General features: G+C 41.3%; 1 protein-coding gene across 1 annotated transcript in view; it reads right to left on the bottom strand.

The window, feature by feature from the left end:
• NOL11 (nucleolar protein 11) overlaps positions 1–10698 on the bottom strand; it is a 17618-nt gene extending 6920 nt beyond the window's left edge. Inside the window, exons 1-11 of the mRNA XM_019542369.1 lie at positions 10535–10698; positions 8452–8565; positions 7460–7516; positions 5399–5544; positions 4731–4788; positions 4225–4363; positions 3381–3578; positions 2208–2284; positions 1656–1779; positions 758–867; positions 405–482 (exon numbers count right to left, since the gene is read on the bottom strand). Of these exons, the coding sequence (XP_019397914.1) occupies positions 405–482; positions 758–867; positions 1656–1779; positions 2208–2284; positions 3381–3578; positions 4225–4363; positions 4731–4788; positions 5399–5544; positions 7460–7516; positions 8452–8565; positions 10535–10672 (1239 nt within the window). The 5' untranslated portion in view covers positions 10673–10698. The remainder of the gene's footprint in view (positions 1–404; positions 483–757; positions 868–1655; positions 1780–2207; positions 2285–3380; positions 3579–4224; positions 4364–4730; positions 4789–5398; positions 5545–7459; positions 7517–8451; positions 8566–10534) is intronic.
• Positions 10699–13249: the final 2551 nt, after the last annotated feature.

Below are 13249 nucleotides of genomic sequence, written 5' to 3'. Positions count from 1 at the left end.
AGGCTCATGTTCATCTTGTGGTCAATGATGACCCCCAAGTCTCTTTCTTCTGTAGTGCTATCCAACGCAGCACTGCTGAGCCTATAAGGGTGCTGCAGGTTTTTCCTCCCAAGGTGGAGAACCTTGCATTTTTCGGTGTTAAACACCATCAGGTTCTTTGGGGGCATGGACCTCATCTAGCCCACAGACCAGCCCCATACCACTCACTTGGCTCAAGGGGCCAAAAGGTTGAGCACCACTGTTTATATAGTAAATAGTTTTATTCTCCAACAAGCCTAGTTCTACTTTATTTGTATATAAAAAAAGATGAGGGATAAGAGAACGTAAGATGACAAAACTGGATTTGCCATTTGGATTACATTTTGACAGATTCTAATAAGGAAGGATATTTAAAATATACTTGCCTTTATATCTAATACAAGCTGTTCAGCTGTTAGGGTGCCTGATTGAACTTTACTAGCAACACTCCTCCTTGATCTTAACTGAAATTAAAGGAAAAAACAAAAAAGTTGCTCTCCCCAGGGCCAAAGCAGACATAAAATATTTTAAATTTTTGTCACGGTGACTAGGATGGCATGAACATATTATTTGTTTCTTTCAGGCATTAAATTCACCCTCTGAGAGTCAAAAAAATCTCAGATCCCAGATTTAGAAACACTTATTAGCCATCACAGCCAATCCTGAAGTCATATTCACTTCTCATCCATAATATTAAAGCACCAACACTGAGAGAAAAATAACTCTAAGACAAACTTACAGTCCTCCTGGATTCAGTTTTAGCAGGTACAGACTGTTGTGGTTGTAGAGAAGCCAGGTCTTCTTCTTGGAGCACATTCCAGTTTACAAATGAAGACATGATTCTCCTATCTACGCAAATGCAAAATTAAGCCTCCATAAGTTACAAAAAAGAGCCCTCAAAAATAGAAACAAACAATAATCTTATCAGTCCTATTTCTGTTAGGTATTTTCTAATAGTTCTTTAATACTGAGTAATTTCTTAGGATAAGATAAGTGATTTCTTAGGATAAGAAATTTTTGGCAAAATTTAATTCCAATTGCACTTCTTTCACCATAACAATAAACGGCTATTTAAGATTATTAAATATTTTCTTCCCAGAGTTTGCTCACTACAAAGGCTGCATTAGACAAAAGGAGAAGGACAAGTTGCTCTAGTCTATCCAGACTTTCACATACTAATTAAGCCTACATGTTACTTTCAACAGCGTTTGCCAAATGTAGAAAATAGCAATGAAAACAAGTTGCCTCCACAATTCATTATTTTCCAGAGGAACCTATACTGAGAACTCTCTATACTGAAAATTGTCAAGCCTAAAAAAGAAAACCAATAAGGAAAGTTTCAGACAAAACACATCGAATACATAGGCCTATAAAGACATTAGTTTCAGTGCACCAATACTATGTTTTGTGCCACTGATATGAATGAAGTATATACTCAGGAACATTTTTACAAAGGAACAGGAGAGAGCTATGCTACTTTTCAAACCGTTTCAAAACCAATTATTGGATCATCCCAATTATTTACTTGCTTATTTTTAAGCTAGAGAACTGTGTGTGTCATTTTCAGCATAAATGTAGACAAGACTTATATACTAACTGAAAGAATATGCTAAACAAATATTTATATTGAAACTTACCTGTGGTTTGAATATCCTTGAGCTTTCCAACAGCAGCTGCCAGTGACGAAGTTTCACACTTGTATACTACTACAGATAGCACCTTTCCATGTGTTAAAAAAAATCTCTTCCCGTAACACCACAGCTACAAAATATTAAGCACACTGCTTTATCTGCTCGTAGACATAGAAGCCCATTTTGATTTCTGCACCAACAAATCAATCTTATAAATGGATTTTAAAAACTGATAAGGAGTTTAGTTTTCCATCAGCCATTGCCCTCTACTGTAACTTCAACTAGTTTCCATAGAATTTAGCAGGCAATTTAACTGAGTTATAATTTATGATAGACTGTACTCCCCACCGTGGACTTTCACAACTTACGGGGTTTTTTTTTTAATTAATGTATTACTTAAAAGATCTGCCACCCACTCTTGTTAGCCAGCCCTTCCCAAGCTTCACTGAACAAAAGTCCAGCTGTTGCCCACATACATTTTTTTTCCAGCATACATGAAAAAGCAAATTTCTTAGATTGAAACCTATAGCTCCACGCATAAAACAAGTTAGTGCTTACTTGTCCAGTGGTTCCCTCTGACAGTTCTTTTGAAGTCTGCAATGTCTGAAACTTTGTATTCCATATAGTTAACCATTCTACAGAAAGAGAGAGGAGGAGAGAGGGTGGAGAGACATGGTTAGTTCAAAATGGCAGAAATATGAATTTTTGCTTTGCTGTTTTTACTTACAAACAAGCTTCTGGAAACAAAATGCTCCATTCCAGAATGTGCATAACAAGTTAGATAAATGCAGCCAATCTTTATAAATAACAGAAAACACGCTGACAGATGAAAAGAAGGTTGTTTTCTTAACAAAACCTTAAGTTAAGAGCTGCTAGAAATAGTACTTTTTGGTGGAACCTTAACTGGACTGATGAGATGAAAAACAGGCAGGTTGCCTACTAGCTGGCCATTTGGCAAGCCACCTACCCAGGGTAAACCACTATGTCTTCCTTGCTCACCAGCTCAGAATGATTTGTTTCTGAAATGGCAAAAGTGTTCCCAGTTCCTTGTGTTTCACTGTTTTTAAGCGTTTCAAAATTTCAGTCCCATGGAAGATATCAAGTTTGGCTTTTCATACCAACTTGAAATGGAAAACAAATTTCAGACATTCATTTTTAAGGCAAGAGGAACCAAACTTTTCACCCAGGTCTGTTTGCAGTACAACTGCTACTTTCCCACCTTTGTTCTCACATTATGGAATGTGAAGAGAATCTACCAGTATAGTTTTAAAAATGAAACTCAATAGCAAGAGTAAATTTCATTCTTGTTTGTCTGTCCATTTGTTACACATCCTAAAGGGGTTGGCCCCTGGACGACAAGGCACTAATTTGTGTAGTTCCACAAGACTTACAGCAGTAACCAACATAGCACTACTGTTTCACCTGAAATACAACATGCATAGAACTGACCATATAGTCAAGATGTTGACAAAAGCTGAAGCATTCCTGACTTGTTATGAACTACAACCCCAAACCAACATTTTCCTGCTTATAATTATATAAAAACAGGACTGAATCAACCTCAAGAGGTCATCTAGTGCAATCCCCTGCTCAAGATAGAGCCATTTTAGCCAAGTGTTTGTCTAACCTTCTCTTAAAAAACATCCAAGGATGGAGATTACACCAACTGATCAATATGCTTAACATGAATTCTCCCTCAGAACTTATTAAAACAATTTAATTTCGAGTCACCTTTAGCAACATTAGGCGATGAATCCAAACATCCTAGGACAGCAATATGATCTTTATCAAGAATAGTAAATGAAGTTCCTTTTAGTACACTGCCTGACACTACAAGTTTGAGTAGGAGAGACTTGGGCAGAACTTGCTCTCTCTCTGGGACACTTTGTTGCAGTGACATCAAAACTTTATACACACACCCATTGGAATCTGTTGGAAGAGAGAGTAACACTACATTAACTTTTTAACAATTGTGCCCAAACAGTACCTCGAGTTTTTCCAAAACTGCAGCTAAACAACATAATCAAAATCTACAAACAAAAAGCTTAAACTGACTTCTGACATTTCAAGTAATGTGCATTCCTTATGCAAGGACATCAGAGACACAGCCTATGGAATGCATTCAGCCTGTGGAACCCTCCCAACCAGCCCACCAGAACTTGGGGGCAGAGCCTGCCACAGAATTCAGGGACTCCAAGCATGGCAACTGGTAGCAAGAGGGCAAGTAAAGGCTATGCCTTCCAGGTTTCCCACCTCTGCCATTGGACCTGCTGCTGCTATGGATGTTCCCCAGAAAAAGCCCCACAGTCTGGATCTCAGTCCGGCTCAGGTGAGTTTGACACCCCCGTTACAGACATCTTATGGTGCAACATGTACTATGATCAGGATTAAATCTTTCCAGCCCTCAGAACATGAGAACTCATGGTAGCTTGAATTAATGCCACTACATTCTGGAGTTTAATACAAGAGCTACAATATTAAACAGCACTTCATAAACAACACAAATGTGTCAATTTGCATGCTTCAACCGATTAAGCTATTATACTTTCATACCCCATTATAAAATAAGACTTACACAAACAAAGAAGTGTGACAAGATTGTTTTTTACGCATGCTGTAAAACTCAATGGACAGAAAGATTCTTCTTGTTCAATCTTATACTTGTGTAGGGTATTTGGGTTAAACTTCTGCACGTATACAAAATAATCCCTATCCTGGAGGAGGAAAAAAAAAAATTCTCATTTTGGCAAATGGAGCAAAGACTGAGCTGAAGTAACTTAGAAAAAAAATCAACAAGAAAACAACAGTTTTAAAATTGCAGAGGTATACACAAAGTTTAAGATGCTGTTAGAATTACTGTTCATATTCAGATTCTTCAATTAAATCTCCATTTTTACCAGAGGACCACTCAGAAGCTCAATGAAATAGCTATGACAGAGATACTATCGTATTTTAAATAAAAGTAGTTATTTAGGAAATAAAGCAAGAGACATGAAGAAAGAGTTTAAGTTCTGATTTAAACTCCACGATTATTTCACAGGATTTGCTCCTGTAACAAGTTTAACATAAAACAACACTCACTTTCTCAGTAGTAAAAATTAAGACAGGCTGTTGAGCTTCCACAAACACTTCACTCCACCTAAAAAGAGAAAGCTATACAATTATCTTTTGCTCCAAATAGCACAAATATTCCTCATCAGACAAACAACTTAAAACAGTTAAGATAACACTTTGGATGTACTACCAGTAGATATAAAGCCTCTAATATACTATCTTCAACCTAAGCTGTTACTTAATTTTGCTAGAATCTTTTTATACATATCCTTGTGTTTAATGATACAGCCTTATGAGGAACATTACTGCATAAGACATTTTATGAGGGAAGAGAGCAGATCCTTGTAATGCACTGTAACACAAAGAAAAGACAGACAACTCATTTCAAATTTAGTAGAACCCAAATTCTTTTCAGGGTTTTGTTCCTGATGTCTCTGAGAATATGAGGATTTATAAACTAGCCTGAGATATACATAGCCACAGCAAAGAACTGCATGAGGTCTGTTGAGGCACTCCAGCTAAGTGAAAAATTAGTGATAAAAGCCACAGAAAAGAGCTAAGCAGCTTCTCCTTAGTTTGGCAAACTCCTGCAAACTAAGTGGGCTGTATATTACCCAGATACAAATTACCTGGGTTCTACTGTATGATCAATTTATCGGATTATGCAGCTAGCCCTCCAAATTTGTGTCACTTACCTAATGACTTCATCCAAAATAATGTTTTCAATTCCCTGTTGTGGTGCTGCTAAAAGCGCATCTAAGGTTCGAACAGCGCCGCCTCTGAACAGCACCAATGGCTCCACATGGGGAAGTGAATGTATTCTATATACATCAGCTGACAGCTAAAGAAGAGAAGCATTCCTTTTATGCGTTTATTCTGTGCCCCCCAATTCATTGCCCCACCAACTGTCCTGCATTAAATTAATTTATATCCCCTCTCACAGCTCTACACCACCCAGTAAGAGAAAAATAAGAAATTACAAGATTCCTTATTGCAGAGTGCCAGTAAGTGCCAGTTTTCTGAAACATTGATGAGTACTGTAAGTTACTTTCCTGTCCCTTCAGGGATCTCACTGCTGAGTCAAATGCTAGAAAAGCCTCTGTTCCACTTGATCATCCTTTAGGGATCCAGGTTTTCCGCTTGCTGCAGAAAAAGGTGGATTTTCTCCTTTAAAGGAGAAAAACACAGATTTTCCTCTTTAAAGAAAACCACAGGAAACTGCATGTTTCCCCTTGCAAGCTAGCAGTCTTTCAGCCTACAAGTAGCTGCTTAGGGCTGAGGGGAGTGGCAGGAGAGTGACTGGAGGTAGAGGGCACCATGTGCGTGTGCGCGCACACATGCATGTGGCCAAAACACAGCCAAGCAGCATAGTGGGAGCAGTCCCAGCAGTTGCATTCAGATAAGTCTATGGGATGCAGGGGATGCATGGCAGAGGGGTATAGAGGGGTTGAGTGTGTGTGTGGGGGGTGCCTGCTGACACTGGAGGAAGGTATCCATGTGCTGGGGCTACAGCAGGACATGGAGGGCAAGGGGGAAGGTGCCCCTCCAATCGGGGAAGAGGTGGGGGGGGGGCCCTTCAGGGGCAGTGGGGAGCTGCGTGGCTGGGCAGGGCCGGTGCCTGTACTCACAGGGGTGGGGCAACTGGGAGATGCTGGGTGGGGAGGGGCCTGGCCAAGCTGACTGGTGCAGTACAGGAGCTCCAGGGCTCCTTCTCCCTCCAGTCCACACTGGGGCTAGACTTACTCTGCCACTCCCCACACAAACTGGAGTTACCATGCTTTAGCCCAGTCAGGATGGTGGCAGCTGGGGCCCCCCCTCCAGCAGGGCTAGGGGAACAGGGGGCTACAGGTTGAGAGTGAGGAGCACCAGCAGGCCTGGGGGGGCTGTGGCCTGGGAGTGAGAGACAACAGCAGGGGCAGGACACTGGCATATCAGGGTTGCGCAGCACCACAAAGCAGTGGGGACAGCCACAGCTGGATCCACATCCTGGTGAGTGAAGGGGGCAGAAGGAGCTCTGATTTTCCGTGATTAAAAAAACAAAAATCAAACACCAAAATATATAGGCATTTAGAATTTATTTTATTTTAATGACTGAGGCACTGACAGGCTTCCAAGCTGCTTTAAAACTGTAAATATATCAATAAAATAAATATGGTGGTGTTTCATGTTAATCATAGAAAAACATGGATTTTATAGGTTTTAACCAAGAGAACTGAGGACTTTTTATCAGAGAATTTGCAATTTTTAAACAGAGAAAGCCAGGATCCCTGATTATGCACTATCATACTTCTAAATCACATCAGGTAAGTTACAATTTAGAACAACCAGTTGTACTCAGCACAACACAGCCAACCAGACCTTGCTACAGCAATATCCCCAACTGCAAAGTTTTTTTCTAACAGAGAACTCCTATATCAGATGAGTTGCCTACTACTTATTCACAGCAGTAGTGTCAAAACATATACTTAAGTTTAATTCACCAACTTAAAAAATGCTGTATCTATAAATTCGATTTTGTTGCAAAAGATCTTATTAATCATGCTAATCATTTTAAGTCTAAACATTTGCTGAAATCTTTAGAATTTGCAAGAAAAATCTTTCCATCTCAGCATAAAGATACTATTAAGAGAAATTTCTTAAACATCTTTTAAAACAAATTAAGACTGCAAACAAAGAAAGCTAACATCTTCTTCACCCAAAATGCAAAATTCTAATTTTAAAATGAATATTAATCAATTAAAAACAAAAAAACTTACTGTTGCTTTAAATGCTTTATCCAAGTTAACATCTTCATCCTTCCATATTCGTAAAACCTTAAAAAGCACAAATAAACAATATCTCATTATAGAACACCCAGGCGGCTGAAATACTAATTAGTTAAAAATCAATCAATCTAGTATTCCAGAATTCACAAAGAGTGATTTAAATGAGTTCACTTTTACAGGGTTTGTACAGGTGAGGAACCGAGAAGATCCAGACAAAAAAAGAGTTCAGGTGTCAGGAATAAAGAACAGCCTTAGTAAGCTTGAGTTTGAAAGGAAGGAGGGAAAGATTTTTGAGAACAGAAGGCTTATTAGCATTCCAGATGGATAACAGAAGTCAGATAAATACAGACTGAAAGGGAGGAAACAGAAAAAAATAGTAATAGCAGGATGTGGGAAGGGATGGGGTCAAGGATAATACTGACAGAATGAAAAAGGGAGGAGACACTCCAGTCATTAAATGTACTAAACTGGCATGAGGAAGTGTTCAAAAGACAGAATCCTTCACTAGAAGTATGTATGGTACCAGATATTTTCTCAGTAAAAATTTTAAAACATAGAAGAAGAGAAAAAGAGGGCTGAAAACAGCATATATGAAGTTAGGAATTATTCCAACCTCTTACATGGCATATTAATGTAAATCAGGACATTTCCAAATGTCAACATTTATTATTTTATTGATTCTTCCAACCAAAATGTATGAGCTAAAAGTCATGTCCAGTCCCAGAACTACACAAACCCTCTTATACACTGTAGGTGCAATGAAACAATGAGGGGAGGTGATCCAAATCCTAGAAGAATCCTGGAAGTGCTCCAGGATTTGGATTTCCGTTTGACATGAGAAGCTGCATTGATGTGAAAGAATAACAGGCATTTCCAGCTATGCAAATTAACAGATAAATCACAACTAAAGACTAATTTCCTTCTTACTTGCAATTCATTCAGAAGACTTTATAGCATTAAACACTGAGAAATATAAATCTCACCTTATCATCTTGAACAGCAACAAATTCCCCAGTTTCAAAGTTACAGACAACTGGACATGTGATCATTTGACCTTGTTTGACTGACCAGCAACCAAGTGGTTTTTGATCTGAAACCTAGAAAAGTCAAAATAATTATTTTAGCTATGCTAAAAGTAACTTTTCAGCTTTCACATACGATACAAAGATATATACCTTCAAAGAAGGGAAAATATTACATAAATTAATCAAAATAGCATTAACTCCCTATTCATTCAAATATTACATAAGTTAATCAAAATAGCATTAACTCCCTATTCAAGTGATAACATAGTAACTGACATACTGGATCAACGCTAGTATACGGTGTTAGACGATGACCTGTACAAGGTGCTTCAGAGGAAGGTGTTAAAAACATTGCAGCTGACAGGTATGGATTAATCTTTCCTCTATGTTAACAGTTATACTGGTCCTGAACATTAAGGAAAGAACCACAGGCCTTGGCACATCTTTACCATCTTTTACAAATCCTGTCATGACTGTAAGAAGTCTGGAGGTTTTTGATAATTTAAGTGTCCAATCCCTCACTTCACTAGGATCAGATCTTTCCAGATTTGGAAGGACTTTCTGGGGCTCAAATAAGCTTCTCAATGTTACTAGTTAGCCATAGTGGTTTACTTTTTGTATTACTTGTTCCCTTCTTGGCAGTCTACATGCAGTAAGAAACTCCATGAATTTTAAGGTTACTTTTTGTACGTTTTAGTAATATCCATTATAAACCAAGAGCATTTTTAATTAACCTTATTTAATGAAGTCTCCCTTTTTGAAGTTGTGTATTGCGGTGTTAGTTTCTGTCCCTTATCTACCCCCTTAGAAGTTTAACTTATTTGTATTATGGTCATTCTTACTTGGCAGTTTGGCTACCATCACTCCTTGAATTAGGGCAGAGGTTCCCTACCCCAGGCCACAAAGGTTTGGCTGCCGGACCAGGAATCCAGAAGTGGCCGGCATACCGTGGACCAGCAGCCAACTGGTTTTCATCCTGAGTATAAAAAAGGGTTGGCTGCTGGGCCGCAGTACACCGGTCACTTCCAGTTTGCAGGTCCGTAGCGTGCCATCTAAAAAGGTTGGGAACCACTCAATTAGGCCATATATTGCCCAAAACAGCTGTCAGCTATGCAAGAAATTATTACTAACATTTCTGCGATGTTTTCCCTCAGCTTTCTTTTATGCCATTTGATCAGTTGGCCTGCGATGTTCAAATAGTCATCCTGATTTAGATTTTGTTACTGTTTAAATCAGGGGTGGGCAAAACGCGGCATTCTATCCAGCCCACGGGGCCCCTAAAATATTTAGAAAATTAATTATCTGCTCCTGGGCTGCATGTCACCCAGCCCTCAATGGCTTGCCAAAACTCAGTCAGCCGCCCTCCACCCGAAATAATTGCCCGACCCCGGTTTAAATGATGTGGCATTGTACATCCGTTTCCTTCCCCGATCTGGGAACTTGCGGCACAAACCATCCTAGTCAACACAGGCCCTTACAGCTGGGACCACTCACAACTGCAGCAACAAGAAAATCCCATGGGAGATTCAGGTCCCTTCGTACAGAGGAGGCAGCAACCCATGCTCCGAAGAGCGAAACAGAGTGGGAGACCAGGATTGCTTGTTGAACTTTTCCATGACCCTCCAGTCAAGATGAAATTAAGTGTTTTTATATATGAAAAATAAAAAGTCCCAGTGATATAAATTCAGGAATATAGAGGCTGTCGCCGTGAGGGCCTAAGGACACAGGCAGATTTTTTGAGAAAATCTGAGGTGGTTTCATAAAAGATGTCGGATTGACCCAAAGCATCTTGTCTGCTCAGATAAAATTCAGACTTCTCGCCCCCCCATCCTTAACGTTTGAAAATGTTTAAAGTCACGGGCTCGTGTGCGACGTCTTGCACAGCAGGGCAGACCGCGGGACGAGTCACAACTCCTCGCTCCCGCGGCGTGCACGCGGGAGGAGGCCCGCAGCAACTCTTCACGGCACACACGAGGCCGCACGCACGCATGGGGCGGCAGGGACGGGACCTCCCCCGTGGCACACGCCGCCAGGCCGCTACCTTGTAGAGCGTGGCCGTCCTGCCGCGGTCCGTGAGTAGCACCCGGTCGGCCCCCGGCGCGGGCTCCAGCCCCAGGACTCCCTGCCCGGGCCCGGCCACCAGGCCGCAGAGCGTGAACGCCTCACACAGCGCCGCCATGTTGGACACTAGCCACCTCTCGCGAGAGTTGGGGCAGTCACGTGGGGCCCAGCCTCCGTCCTGGCTGGGAGGGGGAGGCTCCGCGCATGCGCAGTGGGGAGAGGCGCGCCAGGTGTTGGCGCAGTGCAGCGACCCCTATCTGTGGGAGGGGCAGGTCAATGAGGCGGGGGCAGCGGGCCGTCCTACGGGCTGCCCGTTGTGACCCCAGGGTCTCCCTCCGGGCTAGAGGGCGGCTTGGATGCCCCCAGCGAAAAATGGCTTTGTCCACTGAGGGGATGGGGTCAAGGTGCCAGCCACCAGCATCCTCGTTGTGGCAGGGGCTGTCTTTGGGTTGCCGGCTACGTGCTACCTATATTCTGCGAGTCATGGTTGAATCGCGCAATAAATGTAGACAGGCCATGCCTGTGAAGTGATCCTCACACAAGAAACCGGAATCGCATGATAAGTGTAGACGGGCCATGCCTGCAAAGTGATCCTCATGCAAGAAACGGGGGAATTGCGCAATAGATGTAGGCCGGTCATGCCTGCAAGGCGATTCTCATGCAAGAAACAAGTGAATTGCGTAATAAATGCCGTGTGTGCAAAGTGATTCTCACACAAGAAATGGGTGAATCACGCAATAAATGTATACTGGCCGTGTGTGCAAAGCAATGATCACGCCATCAAAATGACTGTTGCAGTACTGTACCTAGACTCCCAGTGGCCCCAGGAGAACTTTTTGTATTGGGCCCCTCTTCGCCAGAGATTATGGTAATAATAGTTATAAAATGACCATTTTTAGGCCCCATTTCTGTCTGGGCCCTGGGCGGCCGCCCAGTTTGCCCATGGCCGTGTCCGGCCTTGTTTTGTTGAGCTATAACAAGAGACAACCAGCTGCAAAGGTCCTGCTGGAAAATGTTTAGCAACTCTATAGTTGGTTTCTATCCAGCTTTCATTTGTGCACATGCTGTAAGTGAAGCAGGAGGCTCTGGAGACACAAATCACCACAGCTGAAGTGCCGAAGTCTTGTAGTCAGGGTTCAAATTATGGGGAAGCTAGCCCATAAGAGATAAGAACCCCTCTTTAAGAATTGAAATACCATAAATGGGGGTGGGGGTCAGAAGTCTGGGGGATTTTATTAGGCCAACATGATGGGTAGCCTAATTTTTTTTGCAGACCTCCCACCCCCAAGAGTCAAAGTGTAATTTGAATCTTGCTTGTAGTGTCAGTAAGCCTTGATTTGGGCCTTTAAATACTGAAGCACATAGATCGAAGGACACCTCTGAAAATCTGAACCTAGTGCCTTTTTCAAGGTTGCGGTGACAGTGTGGAACTGGGAACCCCGGGATCCGTACCCCGATCCCGCAGTGTATCCTCTTTATATAGGGACCTGAACTAACAGCACTTACAAGGTTTTGCCTCCTGTTCTGTTCACTCGTATGACTGTTTTAGGACAGCAGATCACCACTCTTTACAGTCCTTATTGGCCCAAGAGGGCTTCCTTTCTATAGTGTTGTTTTATGCACCTATTTCTTCCCTTTTCTTCCCTTCTTGCAGTTTTTCTCCTTTGTCATTAAAATCTGTTCTCTAAAGGTGTTCATTTTCATATGGAAACAAAAGTGAACTTGATATAATTACCATTATATGCATTAATTAACATATTCTCCAAAGAAATTATCAAGTAAATAAGGTATTCATTTAAAAAATAGTTGGAAAAAGCTGTTGTTTGATGAGCAATATTTTTCTACGTTGGCAGCAGAAATGAGCTGGAATGAGATACATTTCTGAAGAGAATGCAAATCAGGTCAAGTCAGTCCAGAAGCCGCATTGGCCATTGGGGCACCTTTGATGTAGCAGAAGAGGATGTTTCTGTATTTGCCAGATAGATCAAAGCTCCAAGTGTTTTCTTCCTTTTTTCAGTTACAAGTAAATATAATGGTAAAAGGCCTCTTTCTTTTCACCATGTAGGGATTACTCATTTTTGTATATGAAAACAAGGGAGTATTCAATCAATATCAGTCCTGGTGAAATTGCCAAGAAGGGGATCCATGGTGATGGTAGCTTTTATAACATGCTAATTTGTCTTCAGGGAAATTTGTTCAGAGCAGTAAACTCTTATATGCTAAGCCAGTGATTCTCAACCGGGGTGCTGTGGCACTGTGGGGTGCCTTGAGATCTTTTCAAAGGTGCTGTGGGGTGTCATGCAGTGTTAATGCTGTTAGGTGTGCAATCATGATTCAGAAGAAAAACCCAGAGATTTCAAAGAGGAAGTAAGTCCTAGTATTAAAAACATTTTGACCTCTTGTGGTCTTTAAGAGTTCCTTGCAACAGCAGAATTGCTCTGTTATCTTTCTTTCTGTAGTCAAAAAATATTTACAAACAAAAGCAGACATTTTCCAGGGGATGCCTTGAATCTAACAAGGTGTCTTCAGTCTAAACAGGTTGCGAAGCACTGCTTGAAGCCCTGCCCTACATGTCTGTATGTTGAATTAAAAAAAGATCGTGGTTCGTTTCTCGGGAGGTGGAAAAAAAACTTTCAGCTTCAGACACACTTTATTAGCAATACAAAAGGTATATATTTGCAAATAGGGTCAGAGG

This window comes from Crocodylus porosus, unplaced genomic scaffold, assembly GCF_001723895.1.
Source record: "Crocodylus porosus isolate Cpor-Errol unplaced genomic scaffold, CroPor_comp1, whole genome shotgun sequence".
NCBI classification, from domain to species: domain Eukaryota; kingdom Metazoa; phylum Chordata; order Crocodylia; family Crocodylidae; genus Crocodylus; species Crocodylus porosus.
The sequence above is the reverse complement of the archived record's forward strand: the minus strand, read 5'-3'. Positions and strand labels throughout refer to the sequence as shown.